Here is a 20,239-nt window from a genome sequence, read left to right as displayed (position 1 = left end):
AGAGACTCCTGTGTTTGAACAACAACTTCGAGCTGAGCATGAATGCTCTTACATGTCCCAACCCCAGGTCATGCCTAGTAGTAACCTCTCCATCGACAACTGTCGCCAGAACCGTGACCTTCAATACAAGCGGTTCCAACCTTCCTCCTTGAGCTCCGCACTCCATGCAAACTCTCCTGCACCCTTAATGGCTGCTCAAGTTATCTCTGCCATGACCACCCAGGCCGAGAACCTGAAGAGTACTCCTACTCCCACTTCCTCTACCCCTCATGAAGTGGATCCTGGTGCAGATGTTGATGATATTGTTGCAGCTGCCGAGCTATTGGACCTAGAATGTGACACCAGGATCAAGAGCTTATATAATGCTCAATTCTTGGGTAGATTTGCCGTCCTCAGTCTCACCTTGTCCCATATACTCATTCTCATCATCCTAACTCCCGCACAACATTGCAGCCCCTCCTACTGGATGAGCTGGAGGGTGTATGTGACGTTCATTAAAAGACTTAGGCATCCAACACCTAGATGGTTACCAATTAATATATCAATCAACTCTGATATATTCTCTCCTTTTACTTTACCCTGTTTATTCCCTCTTTTATTTCTTTTATTCCTACTTTCCCCGATCCTCTCTAACCTATATAAACTAGCGTACTTAGTGCAGGATCAGGAGTTGATCCTTCCCCCCCAAAATAAAGCTTAGTTTGGCCAGTTTACTTCTGTTCAAATCCTAAGTTCTCTCAAGTCAACTCAATGCTCGTGTGTATGTTCTTTGAATGCCACATTCCTAGTCTTGGCACCATCTGTCCCTGACTTGCATTAACTTCGGGTCACTGTCTTTTCACCACACATATGGAAGATTGTATTCCTCATACTCGGACAACACTTATTACTGCTAGTCTTGGACACAGTCTCTACCATCCCATATTGCTCATACTCGCTGTCTTTTCACCACACATATCATTACTGCTAGTCTCAGACACAGTCTCTGCCATTCCATACCGCTCGTACTTGGATAATGCTCATTACCACTAGTCTCGGACACAGTCTCTGCCATCCCTGACTTGCATTAACTTTAGGTGGGTTAGTGCTTGAACTTATTCATTTGCCCATTATTTACCACACCCTCTGCTGCTCTTCCCACCAATGGTCCATGTTCCTACTCACCTTGTATATGTCGAATGGTTTACAGCTGCCAACAACTGCTGAGCTGATCTTGAAATGCCTTGCAAGGCTGCTATGAGGTTGAAAGAGTCTAGTGAGGCCTTACGAGACGAGTATGCACACCTTGCATAATGATGAACAAATACATTCAAACCTCGGAAGGCATCATGTGGCCATGGGAGACTCTCTGGACCTTGCCAGACCTTGTTAGATTTGGGCACTTTTGCTCATGGCCCTTCTCATCGACACTTACATCAAGGATCCACCCAGCGCGAACATCTTTTTGACACCAATACTAGCAGCTTTCCATCTTCTTTTCTCGCTCTCGTCCACCAGCCAAGGCTTTGCTGCCAATGCTGGCGGCTTCGGTGCATTTTTTTGCCCTTGGACTCTACTTGATTGGCGCTTATAGAACCCTTCATTAGCAGCCTTGTCTGCAATATAAATTGATCATCACTCCAAGACCTACTCACTTCTCATCACTCTGTCTCATCCACCAGCCAGGCCTTAAAAAGATTTGAGGCTTTGCTGCCAATGCTGGCGACTCTCAGTGCATTTCACTCCGAGACCTACTCACTTCTCATTGCTCCATCTCGTCTACCAGCCGGGCATTAAAAAGATTTGTTTATAGAACCCTTCATCAGCAGCCTTGTCTGCAATATAAATTGATTATTGAATCATGTCAGATCTAATAGTGCAGTGCAGCAGTACTAATTTTTCTATGGTACAAGAGTGTGTATGCGACGGAGTGATTATGTGTGTATGTCTCATTTGTGTGTGTGTGGTGTCTGTGCGTGTGTGAGTTTTGCATGTGAAGAATAGTTGAACAGATCCAGCGCCATAGTGACACCTTCTGGTTGAACTCGTACATAGATATACATACTTTTTCAATGTTCAGATAATTCTCAATAACTCTTGCTAATCATTCATTTGTGTTACAATAATCACATCTAACATTATCATCCTTCTACTTTATTTATAAATACCTGTAATTATGCGAATGTTACGACTTTATGTGAATTTTGGCTAATTTGCCTTGGGAGGGTTTTCCTGATGGAAGCTGTGGGAAAGGCTGCTAGGCTCTGCGTCCATGGTTCTTGCCCCCTTGGGACCCCTACTCCACCGGTTTCTATGAAAACTTGAGCAAAGACCTTGAAATGGCTGACGACAATCTGCTGGATGCCCTGCAACACGCTCTGATGACCACAACTTTAATATCATAGGATGAGTTGGAGTTCGGTTCAGATGACCTTAAGTACTGGGAGACAATGGAAAGGAATAGTGAGTACTATGCAATTGAGAACTTCAGATCCTCATGCCAAAACCATCAACACTCCCTGCTACTACTCTCTCCCCCCCATGTTCACCACTTAATGTGCCCTACTACAGCAAAATGATTGTATCCCAACATGACCATCTTTGAGGGTGCAACGTCTGACGTTCCCGACCAAAGAGTCCTCTGGACACTGCATTTCCCCACACGCACTCCACGCGCATGATGAGTCAGTGGTGTCTGGGCCTGGCATGGCTCGTGCACCAAAATGACCGACGGCTGTGAATGCCAGGAGAATGATTGTCAAGATATTCATCTATCCAGTCTCAGAAGTCGGATCTACCATCAGTGAATTCATGAGTCCTTGATATTGTAGCTGTGGAAACTATAGAAGGATGTAATTCTGCCTCTGCTAAATATGGCTATGTATGCTGCGATAAATTTGAGTTGTTGATACATAACCATTGATGTCTGCAAATCTAGATTACCGTGAGGAGTTTGTGACAAGGTCGTGACATCATAACATGATGACCAGCAAGAGATGGTAGTGTAATTTATCCCCCTTGTTGAGCATTCTCATTCTCCAATACTTATGTTTCAATTACATAGCTATTCAAAGCTTTCTCATGGAAAGCGGTGTTTGCATTAATCATCAAATCTAGATTAGCACGCAAGTTTGTGACAACATTGTGACATTGCACCATCGCTGCCTGTAGGGGCTGGTAGCATCAAGTGTGTCCATTTGTTGAGCATTCTTATGTTTCCTTCTTTATGTTTCAATTATATGGTTATTTATGACTTTTTGGTAAAACACGCCTTTCAAATTGATTAACTTGGCATTGGCGTTGGCGACTAAGGGCATTGCTCCAAGGGTTTTTGGATGTTGTGTTCAATATCACTACGATACGATAAAGTAAGTCTGGTACATAATTAGCTGAGCTTGAAAAGGACCTCCGCATCTTGGCGTGCACGGGCAGTAAGCATCATGGCGTCTAGCGCACCCAAATGCCGTGTCGCGGTAAATAGGTCTGCGAGGTAGATTTCTAGTGCCGGGCACATGCAAACTTCAGTGGCACATAGGTGTTTGAGCCTTGCCATAAATGCAGCAGGTATAACAGGCGGGAGCTGTGTGGTAGTGGAGGGGTTGGCGGGCTGGACAAAAATGAGCGAGCAAATGATAGGCGATGTTCATGGTTGCACTGCACTCCCCGGATCCAGTTTATCCAACACAAGCATGCAGATTCATGAACTGGAGCTTGAATCGCACTGTTAGCGCGAATGATCAAGAATACTCATGGTTGCGCTGCACTCCCTGATTTAGCTTAACCAACACAAGCACGCATATTCATACCATCTGACACGGCAAGCTTATGAATCCTGGTTGTGGAGGGGTTGGCGGGTCGGACAAAAACGAGCGAGCAAATGGTAGGAGGTGCAGGTGGGGTCTCAGAATCTGATTCGTCTGTGTCGGGTTGACCTGAGGGGTCTAGTGGAGTTGTATGTATGCAGCTGACAGGCCCTTTGAGATACGAGTTTTCTGTGCACAAGAAACGGACAGTGCCACGAAGAGCCTTGATCTAATTAAGAGTCAGAAAAACAATAAGATGTCATTGAACCTGCACGAACTTGCTCCAGAAGGTGTGATGTCTCCACATTGCCCTACATGGGCACATTCTCTGAATCGACGAGCTGTGTGCCAGCAGCTAAACACGTGCAGTCACCAAACTGTTCATTTAACCCCAATACAAAGAAACATACCTTGTCTCTCTGAAGCGGCAGCCAATGCCGTCAGCTTTGCATTATCTTGCTTAAATGTATCTAGGTCTGCCTGCAGTTGCTCCATTGCTTCCTCATACATGCGCTCCTGCTTGCGTGCTTTCGAGAGCTCAATCTCAAGATCTGCAATGGTGTCTGCTTGCTTCTTGACCACCTTCATGCGCTGCTCCATAAGCTCTATCTTTACTCCTGATTCCTGTATCGTTTTTGGAGTGATTTGTGAGCAACAAACATCGTGTCAATAAAGGCAGTGTTACACACCTTCATCATTGAGAATCACAGCGATGGATATTTTCGTGAGCCCAATAGATGCAGCAAACACATCTAGGTCATGGTCAAATGAAAGTGTGTACCCGAGCTCGCGCTTGCCCAGGTCCTGCTCAAACCCATCAAAATATGTCTCTGCAAGATGGTCAAACTGGGCTAGCATCCTGTGTCAGCAGTAAGCATTTTCCATTCGTTGACATGCAACATCAGCGTGTTTAGCTTCTAGGATGCGAATTTTCGCGTGCATGGCAGAATCCTCGGTACACTAGAATTTTCGACTGAAATGAGCGCATATAGGGTATATACTCATGGACTTACAGTTATGGGTGATGATATACTGACATATTTCGATTTCGGCAAGCCTATCATGATGTTGTTGGGCTGCTGCTTGGAGATCAGATGGAATGAGGAAAGGATGGCGCACATCTGGCCATCCCTGGTCAAGAAGTTAGATATAGCGTGAAAGGGAAGCACAGATGACTTGCCTTGAACCTTGCGTCGGGCTTTGCGTCAGCATCTGTACACTGAATGCATACCGTGACACACCGAGGCCAAGTCACAGTTGTGACCTGTCACTCATAATATCAGCGATTTTCCAAATTGGGACATCATCTCTGAACGTCGCGAACACTCAAGTGTTGATATCCAGCGAGTCTTCATAAATCTATCAACCTTTGGGATGCAAAACTACTTAGATGGACTCAGAACCAGAGCGAATGGAAATGGAAACAGAAATAGAAACAGAGAAGGGAACAATATTGGTCAGGTGTGTTGTCAACTGATTAAAGTTGATGAGTCCGCGCTGACCCAGGCTGGTGCCATTGCAGGATCGCAACTACCAGGTAGGCATGTTAGCCCGATCGTGGCATGTGCATCAACAAGTCACAGCACCAGCATCTGAATCACTTACCAAACCCTCGCAACATATCATTTACCATACCAGATGAGCAACTGATAAGTGAAAAGACATACATTCAAGAAGAAAAGTACTGATTTTGTAGGAAATTCTTTACATGACATGGGTGATCGCACATGCGCGTGTATGTCAACAACTCTATCACCTGGAGCAGCCAGTTGCGCCGGTCCTGCGGCTGCCACTCTGGGGAGAAGAAATGCATGCGATGATGGTGCTGTGGATTGCAAGAGAGCGTCGCTTGTTTGAGTGGGAAATGCGAGAGATTGAGTACCTCCTGGGACTTGGAGGTGCACATTAGCGCTTTGTGGTTTGGATATTCAAATTTACAAACTTACGATGGATGAAGTGTTGCTGCGTAGACAGTCAGGAAACAATCAATTGGCAACTGCATTTCGAGATAGTAGTACTCCCGGCTGAGCATCTGCTCGCCCATTGATGCAATGGAAGTGCCAAATAAACATGATACGTACCAGAAGCGGCATAGAGCATGAAGGAGTCAACGATGTAAGTTTGGATGCACTGGAAATTCAGAACAATGCCTGCTCCAACAAGCACACTGCCCTATAGAAGCCGTCAGTATGGGAGGCGGTACTTGCAGGATCAAACTCACAACATCAGGACCTATCCATAATGTACACTTTTCAACACACCAACCTCCTATCAACATCCCCATAGGAAGTAGGAGAGATCCTGGGAACATAGCAGCTGATGACAGTGAATGAGCACTTAAGAAATGAGACATTAGAAGAAATACGACGAACACAATCTAAATTCTGGCTTGCCAACTCCACCATTTTTATTCTTGAAATAAACGTAAATCTTGTCCATCAACTTCGCATTCAATTGGGATGCCAACATCGACCCTACGCCAAGTGCAATGTAATGAAGGCCGGTGATTCCGACCAATTCTCCATAAATACCCTAGAAGATCGTTGGATATGTTGTCAAAAAGACTGAGAGACTGTGAGATCATACTCATGAAAGAAAACCAAGAACAAGCGACTTACGGTAAAGGATTCCGTATAGATACGCCATGTAAATACTGAGGAGCACTATGATCGGCTCATGGAAAAAGAGTTGGAAAGGGTGTTTGAGCGCATTGGACATGATGGTCTTCCAGCTATAGGAATCGCTGTCGTCAGATAACATCCTACCAAAATTATACAAGGACTTACTGGCAGGCTTCACCATCGAAAACGGTGCGGACTTCTCTGTATGGCCCCTTCTCGGTATCCATCGTTTTGCGAAGCTCGACTGCCTTCCATTCCAATAGGACAGGGGCATAAGCTGAAACAAAATCAGTAAGGATGAGCGAACCATGGCCAGTCAATTACTCACTCTCTTTAGGGTAAAACATTCACAAGAGTTGAACAATTGCATCCACAATGGAAGTAGCATAGAACTACCATAGAAATGAGAACAATCCTCAACTAGTGGAAAGATCACATACCACCCATTTCCAGGTTGAACATTCAGCAATCCTAGGAAGAATTAGATAATGTCATTAAATTTCGGAAAATCACAAACCAGGCGCCAGTGACAGGTCCAACAACAGGTCCCAATAACGGAGCCAAGGAAAAAACAGCGATGGCTTTTCCTCTCTCTTCCGGTCGCCAGATATCACCGAGAACGCCACCACCGACCTGAAAAGGAAGACGTTCAGAATGAATACTTCCTATTGAAGACATTTAAAATTTACCACCATGGGCACGCTGCCTCCGAGGCCAGCGAGGAATCAGAAGGCAATGAACTGAGCTTCAGACTTTGCGAATCCACAGGCAAGATTCCATCCTACGATTTCAAGCATGAGGATGAAATGATATATCAGCTTGAAAAGATCACATACCAAGATACCACGCATTTGCCAATTGTAATACGCGCGATTGCCCGTATATTTCACTCAGTGGACCCAGAAGGAAAGGCCCGAACGCTAGTTGTAGTTCAGTTGATGAGCGGGGTAATTTTACCAAATTGCCTTACCATATCCAAGTACGAAGATGGATGTCATGATTGATACTAAGATCTCGCTTGTTACCCCAAATTCATCAGCCACCTGGAAAGCGGCGGGCGCGATGATAGAGGAAGAAACTGGACTGATAAATGTGAAGAGCGACACGATGATGCTAGCACCCCATTTTCCTCTGTGGCTCCAACTGTGCAATCACTGTAAGCCCGATTAAAACGCTGCTGTGTTCACGCAACGCACTTTTTAGGATTGGTGGGGTCATTTGGGCCGTCCCAGTCAACAATTAAAATGTCTTTCTTGTTGCTCGTTGGATACGTGTGTGGAGGGTATATTATGGGCTCGATGTCTTGAAACCAATGCAGTAGAACGGCAGGTCGTCCGCTTTGTTGCTCATATGCTTCTCATTGATCGAACCCGTCCTATCCACTGGTTCGCTCTCCCCTGCAAGGATCTTCGGGTCCTTCATGAAGTTGTCCCATTCAACAGAGTGGAGCTGCTTCAGGTACTCGAGCAACGTCGCACGCATGTTCTGGTCTTCTTCGCGGATGATTTCATGCAAGCTGAGTAGAATCTTCTCAGAGTAGCGAGGAACAATGACTGTGAACGTAGGTATAGCATCCACGGGGAGATCGGGCAGGTGAGAGAGCTAGCGAAGAATGAGATCCTGCGCTCAGCTTCACCATTGGTGGGGAAGAACGTGCATTTATAGTTTCCACCGGTTTGGTTCAGCGGTGGGGCTCGTGACCCAGGCCTTGGAGGCAGAAGAAATGAGGGGAGCTGTGGGAGTGCAAGTCAGTGTTGGAAAGGTGCAGAGGATAAGAACAAATTGCCCCCATAGATTGTCACACTTACAACACATGAAATGAAGGATGGGGATGGGGTCCCTGCAAATTGGTGACGGACTTGTCACCTCAATGTGCATGATAGTAGCAGAGTAGTGGAGGTCACTGTCAAGAGATCTGAAAAGTGAAATTGACATCAGCAGAAATATGACAAATGTCCGTGAACTCACTGAAGGCAAAAATCCTTAGAGTACAGTCTCTGTAATTGAGGGCCCTGTTCCCAATATCTGCGATCAGGAGGAAATTCGCACTGATGCGCCATAATGTAGTTGAAATTGAGTCATCTGGCGAGTAAATCAAAAAATATCACTGTTGGTGAATCTGCTGCAGAGCTCTGTGTAAGCTATTCATACAAGTTGATTTCACGATGTGATGAAGAACTCTCATCTACAACTGGCGTGGGGATGGGCTGCAGGATCAACCTAGCAGAGAGGCCGATAACTTGAAGGTGTGGCAGTGACGGACGAGCTCGGAATCCGAATCAGTGATAAGCTTCCGGAATCCGAATGTTACCGTTAATCAGTGAATTCATGACTCTCTTATTGTCGATCTCTTATCATCAACTACACTGTAGTAGACGCAGTCAACCTGAAGAACAACACATTTCTTAGGTGTAAGTTTCACCACAACTTCATTGTCACGACGGAAAGTGGTCAAATTACATGTATACTACTAGTAGGATGTGCTATAACTATAGTAACTGACGTAAGTCAAATGCATGAAAATCAAGCATGGTATGCAGTTATGTCTACCAATCTGGCACGAATGCGGTTTTTGAACTCTTCCCAATGTGCAGAGCTCTCTGGGTTGGTTTTGATGTGGTCACAAATATACTCCAATAGTAATGTATACCTAGGTTTGAAATTAGATACCCCAAAGTCAATGGACGTGTTTAGCTGTCCGCTCGCTAGCTCCTGTAGAGCACACTCCACAGCCGCTGCAGCTGTACAAAACAAAGCATCAAGTTCAGTAATGTAAGGTACATAGCCGAGTTTCAAAATGGTGTTGATAACGACTGTGCATATGACGCGATGTTCGAATGGGTGCATCTTGTCAACTTGGTGATTACCCAAGTCATTCCCAAATATGAATTTGAGGGGGAATAAAGGATCGTCGATGAGGTCCTTCACCATATCAATCAGATACTGTGGTTCATGATCCTCTGACCAGATTGATGAGCGAAGATCGTACCCGATTTCGGCCATGCCACGGGTGCTTTTCTTGCATGTTGACATGATATCTGCGGACGGCAGCATTGTGAACGATTTGTAGAACACAGTGAGGTTTTCTGCACCCCATCGACTCTCGTACTCTTTGGAAGTTTCAGATACGTTCGAAAATTAACATAGGTACTGCAGCTTACCTTCATCATATACACTTGCTGCCAAAACCAACGCCTCATGAGCCGCCGTTTTTCTTTCTTGCTCAGTCAAGAATGGGCATGTACTGAACGCAGATCAAATGAGTGTCACACGTGCGTCTTCAAAGATTTTTCGATGGATTCGGATCTTGTTGTTGTATTGCAAAGGCGCTATGCAAGATGGTCGTGAAGGTGCCGTGGATGGAGTAGCACCCTGAAATTCATTAGTGATTAACGATTTATAAAAAATAATGATGGTAGCCCACCTGAACGCTAGTTAAACCCCTCAACTTTGGTCGCACACGTGGGTATGGCCAAAATTTGGTTTCAAACAGTTTTTCCAGGTGGTTGACGATTGTGTGATCCAGATGGACACAGAGGGGGAGGTGAAGGCTCCCTGATGTGAAACAAGTCTCTGAGGGACAACAGCTCATCCAGATGTAGCAGCTCTCCAAGAGGCCCAATATCCTCTGAGCCTGGCGCTAAAGTGGATATTCCATCAACAGACACGATGGGCGGAGGGAATACAGGAAAGTACTGAGAAGGAGATGGGTGCGATGGCCCAGATCCCTGGTAAGGGATAGCAGAAGGGTTGTACACCGGGTGATACCCTACATGTGGATTGAGGGTGAACTGGAATGGGTCATTGACAAATGACATTGATGGATCTTCGTCAGCGCCAGGCATGACGAGATCATAATGATCGCGAAGGTTTGTGGGTAAATCGATGAAGTGGGGGTCTGGAAAAGTATTTGCAGAGTGGGAGGCACGGCTGGGGAAAGAAAGTGGTGTATAGGGAAACGATGCTAATGTCTGGTCGCCCAGGTCAGAGCTCTGGCTCACTGGCCCGGGCACATTCACAAAGTGGGATGAGTTATGGTGGGGCTGCTGGTAGTCCAAATCAAAGCCAGCGGCCTGGGGATAGCTGGAATGACTAGCTGCCAGACTTGGATGACTCTGGCTATTGTTATCGAGTGCAGCGTCGGCGGGCTGTCCGTCATATGAGTACATCAGAATCTGGGTAGTCTCAGACTACCAGGCTAGTACCAACAACAGCACAGCAGCGTCATATAAGTTTTATTTCGGCCGCCCTCTATGCCTCAAAACGTTCGGATTCAGTCCAGTCTGGTAAATGACAATTTTGACAAACCATGAGGCATGGGTACTATATCAGAGATTCCTAATTAGGCTTTCAACACCAGCACAATTTAATGATGGATTCAATTCACCTTGCACTGTGGCCTGAAAAGTTTGGGGTGAGACTTTCAAATTACCGTTGGGCATAGGGTTACCACATGACAAATTGAGGTAGAAGTTCTACAATTTTCGCATAGCTCAATGCCAGGGAGTTGTAATAAGATGTGTTGTATCTCATTTTGATGAACAAGTTCCATAGTGAAGCGCATCGGACCAAATAATAATCGGAGAAGCCCTTAGTTCATCGATGAACTCGAGGATCGTTGGAAGGATCCGGTCATGATGTCACATCATGGGGCCACGCTGAGACTCGCTGTGGCGAATAAGATATAGTACACCAGAATGGTGGGAAAGAGATAAGCGACAAGTGTGAAGAGAATGGTCCCCAGCAGGAGCTGGTCAACATCGTAGTCCCAAGGATCTGTCAGATTCATTAGCATATTATGTCGTCGGACGCTTAAGTTGGGTTATTTCTAGTTCTCAAAATATCATGCCGCAAAACGATTCACCTTGAAAAAGATTCCAAGGTGACGCTGCCAAGCGTAACAAATGACCATACACCGTGACCGTAGTCACCAAGATCAGATAGCACAGTTGTAGTACATGTGCCATAAAGATACACACAATATCACATACCATAGCAAGTTTCATCGTCACCCCAAACGCGCTCCCAAGCTCAAGCGTACTGAATACCATCATGATGGGAAGGAGAGGTATGACGGTTTGGAAGCTTCCTGTACATCAATGAGGATCGTGCAGGGTATCGCGCAGGGCCGATGTCAGCACGCTCTGTTCCAAAGCGAAATCAGCCCCATAAAGCTGTGCGAATAAAATAGGCTGAGTTCGGTGTTGAGCTTAAGGCCAGCAGGCCAACTGTCGAGCCACAGAAGGACTCCTGTGCACGGCCTTGTCCTGGGCGTTTATATCAGAAATACTAGGATTGCGCAATGCGCAATGAACCTTTCAGACCTCAAAGATGAGCTTGAAAAGGTGCATAAAAGCCTGCTGGTCCTGCTGCAAAACCTGACCATGACAAAGCGCAATGCCAATAATGAGATGATTCAGAATGATCCACTGAGAAGACTTGAGCCCTGCATCCCCATTTGGAACAGGTTGCATGCCATGGAGCAAGTGACACAAAGTTCCTCGCCCTAGCCTTACTACTAGTAGATTCAATCTGCTGAACTGACTGGGAGAGGACGATGCCTACCTAGCCTCAATACTAAATTTTCTCGACGACACAAAGACAAAGGACGCCGCGACATGCCAGAACATGATATTGTTCGAGCTTTCGATTCCATTGATTGTACATTGCAAATGTTCAAGTTGAAGGTTCTTTTGATAGTGAAGGTTGCGCTCGCGAACAGTAATGGTGAGGGATTGCTCAAGGGATTTTGCAGAGTTCCACTATGCCAGGCAAGCTGCAGCATCATGATATGACACAGGCAATTATTAGAAAACATACTTGATTGATGAGGATTTGCCCTGTATTTGACGTGCTTCACACGGATGACTTCCGAGTCAAGTTGGTATATGAAAAATTGTGCTTCTGAGTTAAGCTCGAGTGCAAGACCTCAACCTGAAGATCAAAAAGGTGTGTTCCATTCGAACCCAAAGCATAAAATTGCAAGGAGGTTGCATCATGACGATGATATCATCGTCTGAGAAGCAAAACCGAGTCTGAATTGTAAGGATTTGAGTCAGGGATAGGCTTGTTGCCTTAGCGTCTAAACCGACGTGGTATCAAATCAGGTTATGAGGATCCACACATCTACTGTGTCTGCAGTTAAGAGAAAATGGATCTGCTTCTATTCTGAATAGCCATGTAATGTATCAGAGAACTGTCCTGCTAGCCCCCCACAGATGCTCCCTGGTCCTTGGTAGTATCCTCCACCACCCTGCTCGGCCAAGTACGAGTTCTAAGGCCAACCTCAGAGATGCCCTAGCAGTGCTCTTACCCATGTTAATGCACGCGATTATCAACAACCAGCGGGAGAAACATACCCTCTGCAATATAATACACCCCAGTCCCATATATCTCTGCTGAACGTCGGGAACCAAGTGGTGCCACAGTTGCCTCAAGGTGATGATTTCTTCAACCCTGGACCTTGGTTTGGAATAGGCAACATGCATTGTCAATTTCACCTACATCAATATTCAACAGATACATATGCAGAGTCCCCAGCAACAACCGCCTCCTTCTGCCTCAGTACCTGACATCGTTTCAGCATCTGGCAAGGGAGAATGTTGTTCACTTGGACCGGTACCTAGATTGATATGATAGCGAGTGCAAGGATGATTTAGCTTGTTTTTGATGCGTAGCATAAGACCGGGCAAAGATGCGGCGTCCCCAATTTATGACAGTTCTTAGTTTCTTGTTCGAAGGCTCAGAGGATGGTCGAGTTTCATGGTCTTGAGTTTTCTTTTCTTTCTGGATGCCTTGGAAGGAGAGCTAGAAGACGAGTTGACAGTATGCATTTTCAAAGGAATGGCGGCTTGTCTGGTCTGCACGTTGAAGGCTATCCGAGTCAGTTGAATGACACCCCAGGGCTCCGTTCCTCCAGCCCACAGCACTCACCTCAGGATATGCATCAGCCATCTCCATCTCCCTACCATTATTTCGGTACCCACTAGCCACCTCCATAGTCCATGCATGCTGGTAGTGTGCCTCAAAACATCATAATCTGCTGTTCATGGCTCGTCTTAAGGGACTTAGCGAAATTGTTGAGGAACTCACCTGAAACCAACTTCTAGCATTATCTGAAGGCCATAGAACAAATATCCTGGGCGACTTAGCGTGGTATTAGGTAGTAGTTTGCAAGGTATGGGGGGGGGGGGGGGGAATTTGAGAGCGCAAAGTATGGAAAGGGTCTATTTACAATTGTTGCCTTCCCAGGATCCTTACCACATCGACTTTAGGTTGGAATTACTGTGGAGGTGGGATTATACAAGCTACACACCTCGGAATAGACTGGGATCAATGTCTCGTTTCCACAGTGAATGAAGGAGCAATCAAAATATGGTGAGGGAATCAAGTCAGTGTAATAGGCGGCTGGCCAAGGCTTACTACTCCTAGTACAGATCTGGCCTCCATTCAACAAATTCCAACTCGAAGAACTTGGACTCAGATCGTTTGATCTCTGATGCGGATACTACTAGTATTAGCATCGACCGAATGTTGACCGTCCGAGTCAGACGACCACACTGTGACCCTTTCAACCGATACTGATTGACGAACCCAGTGTGTCAATCTCGAGCAAAGTTCAGCATCACTATTGATGCATCAAACATATCATATGATAATGATTGATTCGGCCCAGACTCTGACATCTGTACTAGTAGGCGCAAGGCTTACTACTAGTACTACGGATCTGGCCTCCATTCAATGAATTCAAACTTGAACTTGAACCTGACTCATCGGATCGTTTGATCTCTGACGCAGATACTACTAGTAGTATCGACCGAACATTGACTCGGACCATCCGAGTCAAATGACCACACTGTGACCCTTTCAACTGATAATTGATGAGTGTCAATCTCAAGCAAAGTCAGCATCACTCGATCGATGCGTCAAACTTTGCAGCATATACCGTATACATCAATTCGGCCCAGAGTGACATTCATGCTACAAACTTGAACTGCTTTTCTTTTCTAGTCTTCTGTTTTTTTGTTATTGTCCTACGGTGTTTCTGAGTCCCAGCGCATGAAGTTCAAGTTCGATTGATACTTTTATTCACTGCGTCAAAGGCTCTTCTTCTTCTCTTGCCAAGGATTCACAGCTCACCGTCTACCATAGTACTAATAGGTCATGCATCTGAACAATGCAAATGCTGATACTTTGCTCGCTCGGACTTGGGGCCAAGGCAGTGCGAGAGCACACGTAAAGTGCAAAGTCGAGTCTGCATCAATCCTTTTTACCACACATTGATCATAATCCGAAAGCTACTGTGACCGTACCGTCCCTGTAAGTAAAATTTCTTGCAACTACTTTCAACCCTCTATAGTAACTACCATGTCTTTATCCCGTCTATTTCGCTGTTCTTCACCATATGCAATCACATCAAGGACTGTCTGCCAGTTGGTGCCGGTTTTCTCCCGGCAGATGCGCTTGATAGTCGGGGTGCCGCAGCCATTCGGAAATAGTACATTCTCCTTGTCAACGGTGTCGACACCTCCAATCTTCCTCTTGTGAGTCTGACGAGTACCACTGCTAGCGGTGTGAGAATCCTGAGCTTGTACTATGACTTTACAGCCAAAATTGGGACCAGCTCCAGCCTCCTGATTTCCATCAGTACTTGAATGAAAACATGTGGCTGCAGACACCTACTGCTATCCTCATTGCGGCAGCTTCCTGACTTTCTGACTCGGACATCCTCAAGTTGTCCAAGGCCAAGTGAGTGTTAATTATATTCTTCTGCAGCATAGTGTCACTTGGGGAGTTGATTCAGATGTTCGGACTTCAGGGGTGAGCTTTTTTATATTAGCTATGTGACTGGTGACGTACTACAGTAGGGAAGAGACTCCGACATCGTACGCACATTCTCAAGTATGTGTAGCCTTCGGCAGCTGAGTGCTTCGTAGCACAATTAGGCAATAATTCTGGCTACCCTGAAGTAAGGTTCAAACCCAGTTCCCCATCTTGGTATGTGCTAAAATTAGTTCCATTTTGGATATGTATTAAGTTCCCATTTTTGTGATGTGCTATAAGAAAAAAGACTTATACTTGCCACGAGCTCCGGGATGTTCAAACTCTGATGGGCCTATTTACCATAACCCTTACACATGCCAATCGTAGTAACACCTCCAACCTAAGACCCCATGAGTTGAAAATTATGAACACCAACTTCGCTCCATCTTCCGGAAATGAACTTGAACTTCAAGCTGAAGGGAGTCCATGTGTATACCCCTCCACACCTCTTCAGTGCCCTTGTTATCCTTCCGCTGCTAGGACTCCCAGTACTCCCAGCCATCATTCAATTTCTCCTCCAAGCTCACCATCATTAGTTTCTACAACAGGATCAGGTATGAATGACTCATTTGTAGTAGTTACTGGTGGATAGACTCAAATTTAAAAATAATAGCAGCCCACACCACATCAGATGATGAGATGTTTCCTCCAATGCCTAATTCCAAGATTTCATTCCATATTGCTAATAAAATACGGCGATCTTCCCCATCGCAGGACCGTGTCCTTTGAAGACCAATGTCTTTTTGAGCGATTGTCAGGCTGGTCTGTTGATTTCAATGACACATCGGAAGCTGTCAGCAAGAGGGTAGGAATTGTTTTGAACATGTCTCTTAGTAGTTCTAATAGTATGTGTTACATTTAGGTTAGGGATGCATATACGAGCATTTTGCAAGACCTTAGCCTAAGCTCTTTCCAATGCATTGTCCACTATCTGGAAGCCGTTCGTGAACGTCACCGCATGTTGGGAAGTCTCAGAACACGAAAGGCAGGAAGCTCTCGCCCGTGTCATGCGTGAAGATTCAAAAAGGGACTACTTGAAGGCAGAGCAAGAAGTGCAGCTTCTACTGGATATCTTGGGTCAACATGTGGCATTGTCCTGTCAACCCATTGCAAATTTCTCTGCCCAAGTGCACAACCACAGCAAGACTTCTGTGCATCGGACCAACACTGTACTCAGCATCCTAAATAGTGCTAAAGAGATGCGTCCTGCAGATAACTGGTATGTGTTATTGTAGGTATTTTCTCTGGTCACTTACGTGTTTACAGAGCTTGTCCAGAATGTAGATGACCGTTCATGAAGATTATATCAATCGCTTCTTATGTATCGTCTGTGGTATCGTTACAATTCTGAACTCGCCTTCACAATACCAGTAGTATCACCGAATCATGTAACGTAGTACACCTGATTTTGAAACCACTAGTCAAGTCATCTGTCACAGTCACTCGCATTCTTGCATCACCCTTTAAAATGACTGATACTACCATAAACGTGGTGCTGAAACTTTCTGAAATTTCAAAATATGTGACTAGTATAGTATGTCCATGCCACTGGCTGCAACTTAAGTCCTTGTAAGTGCTAGTCAGCTCCAAAGTGCCATGCGCTTTCCCCAAACACTTTGGATCAGTGTATTCCTCTTTCTTCAAGTTCTGATGGTGTCTTGCAATGCTCCAGGCTGTTCCTGAGAGAGGACCATGGACAATCGGGGACTCAGTAGGCATCACGCATCCTGTTTTTTTTTTCAAGAGAGCCAGCAGTCTGGCGAGTCGGAAGCGACAAGATTGCGCAAAGGAGGCATGTATAAAGCTTTCCAAAGCACAGTCAGTCGCGGTGAGTGACGTCTTTGCTAACCTTCCGAGCTGTACTAAATTCTCAACTTTGGCAGGGGCTTGGAATCTCAGTCGTTGAACATCCAGTGAGGGACCGTCCAAATTTGAAACCAATTGCCCCTTGCAGACTCCTCAGGTCAATTGCTATGGCTCGCGGTTCATGCAGTGCATTCGAGTCGAGTCTTGTAGACTCGCAGCACACCCTTGGCTCGGACTCGGAGAAGCCACAAATTGATCAAGTTGATGTTGAGATGGAGCCCGGGAGTGGTTCTGGTACCAACTATGAAACAGGTACATGTCCCCTTTGGCGGTCACTCTGCGATGTTTACCTATTATTCTTGACATTTCAGAGGAGCATGGCGCACTCTCAATGGGACGGATTCTGAGATCTCTCGATGATATTGAGCCTTCACCGGATGATCTCAATTATTCTGATAGTGCAGGCATCCCATTATTACAAACGGCCTCACTACCCACTCGATCTAGAATTCGACGCATTCTTCTAACCCTAAGAGACACCCTCAAGACCACCTTCAACTCGTTTGGCCTCTGTCGGTTCTATCCACACTGTCCTTCCTTTGAACCGGATCAGTTGATTCAATCATCGCTACTTGCACAAACGGCTCCGACAGCTACCAGCAGTAATACTCAAGGGGCTGATTCTCCACCAAAGGTCTTCGCGCCGCCTTACCCCTTTCCCAACATGTCTGTCTATCAGCTTATGTCTTGGATGCATTCTGGTGGTAATCTATTATCGGAAACTAAAGTCTTGCACCTGGTCAAAGATGTCATTCTGGCAGATGATTTCAACCACAAGGATTTCGAGAACTTCTCGGTGAGGTGGAGCTTGCAAAAATTGGATATGGATGAGAGCGGCAAAGGAGTTACTTTTCCAGACGATTGGGTTCAGACTGGCGTCACTATCAATATTCCCACAAAGTCAAGGGAGGATGGCCCTCAGCCTTACACTATCCAAGGATTCCATTATCGACCTCTCATTGAAGTCATACGTGCGGCATTTGCAGACGTACAAGCTGGGGCGTACCATCTTTTTCCTTTTAAACGGTTATGGAAGGACCCTCTAGACGGCCATGAAGAGCGGATTTACGACAAGCTCTACGCCTCGGATGCCTGGCTAGAAGCTCAGGATGACATTCAGAGGCTGCCGAAGGAACCTGGATGTTCACTGGAACGTGTCATTGCTGGTCCGATGTTTTTCTCCAATGCCACTCATCTAGCAAACTTCGGGACTGCCAAGGCCTGGCCGCTGTATATGTATTTCGGAAATTTGACAAAATATGCACAATCATCACCCAAGTCAGGGGCATGTCACCTGGTAGGGTTTTTACCTTTGGTAAATTTTCCTTTTTGCCATATATATGTCTACTCCTATTGACAATATCAGCTTCCTGACAGTGTCAAAGATATTTTAAGTAGCCTATCTCACATATCGAAAACGGGCATACAGTGGCTCAAAAAAGTGTCCGAATGTTTATGCATTTTCAAGTAATTGAACAATAGCAAGGCAGAACCAAACAATAACCAAAGGGTATAGGGACATGTCTGAAAGCCCTATCTCATGGCTCAAATCTGAGATATATAGCGTGGGAACCCGACCATATATGGGCAAGCTATGGTAATTCTAAATACATGACTCATTTGGACACTTTTTTGACTTTGTATTTAACCAAGACTATTCTATGATTTTAGTACTTGGTGCTACCCCCCTTGGCTTTAATAACTGCTGCAATTCTCCTAGGCATACTTTCTATCAATTTTTGATGCTTCTCTTCAGCAATCTTTTTCCACTCTGCTGCAACTCTCTCCCATAGTTCAAATAGCCCCTGTGGAGGATCTTGATAGGCAGCAAGTAGTCTTTTGAGTAATCCACAGAGATGTTCAATGAGATTGAGGTCTGGAGACTGTTCTGGCCATGATAGAATATTGATATCATGGTCTTCAAACCATGTTGTAGCCAGTTTTGAGGTGTACTTGGGGTCATTATCTTGTTGAAAGATAATGTCTTCTTCATCAATTCCTGACTTCTGCATGCTTTTGAGTAGACATTCCTCTAGAATGGAGATGTACTGATCTGCATTCATCCATCCTTCCATCTCACAAAGAATCTCCATGCCATACAACCCCATACCATCATACTTCCTCCTCCAAACTTCAGTGTACCCTTGACTTCTCTTTCTCCTAATGGTTCTCCTGCCTTTTTCCACACATATTCCTGGCCATATGACCCCATTCTATTGATTTTTATTTCATCTGACCAAATAACCTTCTTCCAGTCTTCCACAGTCCAATGTTGGTGCTTTAAAGCAAAGGCCAGTCTTCTCTTCCTATGAGCTACAGAGAGAAGAGGTCTTTTCTTCTTGTTTACAGCCTTAAGATTGGCTGCCTTGAGGGTGTTTCTAACAGTTTGGGTGGAGACAGGAGTGGAGATGATGGAATTGATGAACTTGGTAGCTTGGGTAGCATTTGAAGCCTTGCCAGATAGAATTTGGTGAACAATAGCTCTTTTGTTCTGTGGAGTAAGCTTGGGAGGACATCCCATTTGATGATTTTCCTTCTCTGGCATGTGCTGCTTTATGACTGTAGTAATAGTAGACTTGCCGAGACCAGTTTTTGAGGTAATTTGCCTAGTAGATAAACCAGAGGTACAGAGAACAAGGATATTATCCTTGTGAGCAGAGGAGATGGGCTTCATGATGATTATGTTGAATTTCATGATCTTATGTGGGTTTATATATTCAAATAATATTGCAATCAGACCATATTATCATTATAACACCGCTTTAATTAAGAGTATAATGTATGAATGGTCTGATTTTGTGATTTCAATAAAAAGTCAAAAAAGTGTCCGAATGAGTCATGTATTTAGAATTACCATAGCTTGCCCATATATGGTCGAGTTCCCACGCTATATATACCAGATTTGAGCCATGATATAGGGCTTCCAGACATGTCCCTATACCCATTGGTCATTGTTTGGTTCTGCCTTGCTATTGTTCAATTACTTGAAAATGCGTAAACATTCGGACACTTTTTTGAGCCACTGTAGCGTCCCTTCATGCCCACTGTTGCAGGGAGTTATTTCATTCCTGCTGGGACATTTTGTTGGATGAAGACTTTCTGTCCGCATACCGCCATGGCATTGTTCTGAAATGTGCCGACGGAGTG

General features: G+C 45.2%; 5 protein-coding genes across 5 annotated transcripts; all 5 read right to left on the bottom strand.

Annotated features, from left to right (window-relative positions):
- Positions 1-3,297: 3,297 nt before the first annotated feature.
- On the bottom strand, positions 3,298-7,401 carry EDB91DRAFT_1273568 (uncharacterized protein; the record flags this gene model as incomplete). Its single annotated transcript, XM_041324616.1, has 22 exons — positions 3,298-3,586; positions 3,786-3,920; positions 3,949-4,011; positions 4,106-4,137; positions 4,193-4,399; positions 4,472-4,633; positions 4,796-4,913; positions 5,024-5,046; positions 5,388-5,428; positions 5,729-5,744; positions 5,864-5,954; positions 6,004-6,014; positions 6,048-6,098; positions 6,155-6,256; positions 6,401-6,543; positions 6,569-6,651; positions 6,732-6,795; positions 6,844-6,874; positions 6,921-7,036; positions 7,145-7,184; positions 7,240-7,323; positions 7,374-7,401. The coding sequence occupies 22 exons, from the start codon at positions 7,399-7,401 to the stop codon at positions 3,365-3,367; spliced, it is 1,863 nt and encodes a 620-aa protein (XP_041178767.1). The 3' UTR covers positions 3,298-3,364.
- A 289-nt stretch (positions 7,402-7,690) lies between these two features.
- On the bottom strand, positions 7,691-8,463 carry EDB91DRAFT_1080885 (1,3-beta-glucan synthase component-domain-containing protein; the record flags this gene model as incomplete). The annotated part of the gene is made up of 3 exons (XM_041315299.1): positions 7,691-7,956; positions 8,212-8,318; positions 8,372-8,463. The coding sequence occupies 3 exons, from the start codon at positions 8,461-8,463 to the stop codon at positions 7,691-7,693; spliced, it is 465 nt and encodes a 154-aa protein (XP_041178766.1).
- A 463-nt stretch (positions 8,464-8,926) lies between these two features.
- On the bottom strand, positions 8,927-10,572 carry EDB91DRAFT_1080884 (uncharacterized protein; the record flags this gene model as incomplete). Its single annotated transcript, XM_041315298.1, has 3 exons — positions 8,927-9,513; positions 9,565-9,647; positions 9,986-10,572. The coding sequence occupies 3 exons, from the start codon at positions 10,570-10,572 to the stop codon at positions 8,927-8,929; spliced, it is 1,257 nt and encodes a 418-aa protein (XP_041178765.1).
- Positions 10,573-11,057: 485 nt separating this feature from the next.
- EDB91DRAFT_1273561 (N-acetylglucosaminyl transferase component) lies at positions 11,058-11,663 on the bottom strand (the record flags this gene model as incomplete). Its single annotated transcript, XM_041324615.1, has 3 exons — positions 11,058-11,214; positions 11,261-11,488; positions 11,545-11,663. Coding segments are annotated over 3 exons (504 nt in total), but the record flags the coding sequence as incomplete, so codon positions are not given.
- Positions 11,664-14,748: 3,085 nt separating this feature from the next.
- EDB91DRAFT_1080883 (uncharacterized protein) lies at positions 14,749-15,181 on the bottom strand (the record flags this gene model as incomplete). The annotated part of the gene is made up of 2 exons (XM_041315297.1): positions 14,749-15,036; positions 15,086-15,181. 2 exons carry the CDS (start codon positions 15,179-15,181, stop codon positions 14,749-14,751), a joined length of 384 nt encoding a protein of 127 aa, XP_041178763.1.
- Between the last annotated feature and the right edge of the window lie 5,058 nt (positions 15,182-20,239).

Source organism: Suillus paluster (genome assembly GCF_016628075.1).
Source record: "Suillus paluster strain FC165 chromosome Unknown EDB91scaffold_17, whole genome shotgun sequence".
NCBI lineage: Eukaryota > Fungi > Basidiomycota > Agaricomycetes > Boletales > Suillaceae > Suillus > Suillus paluster.
Note: the sequence above shows the minus strand (reverse complement) of the source record. Positions and strands in the feature narration are given on the sequence as shown.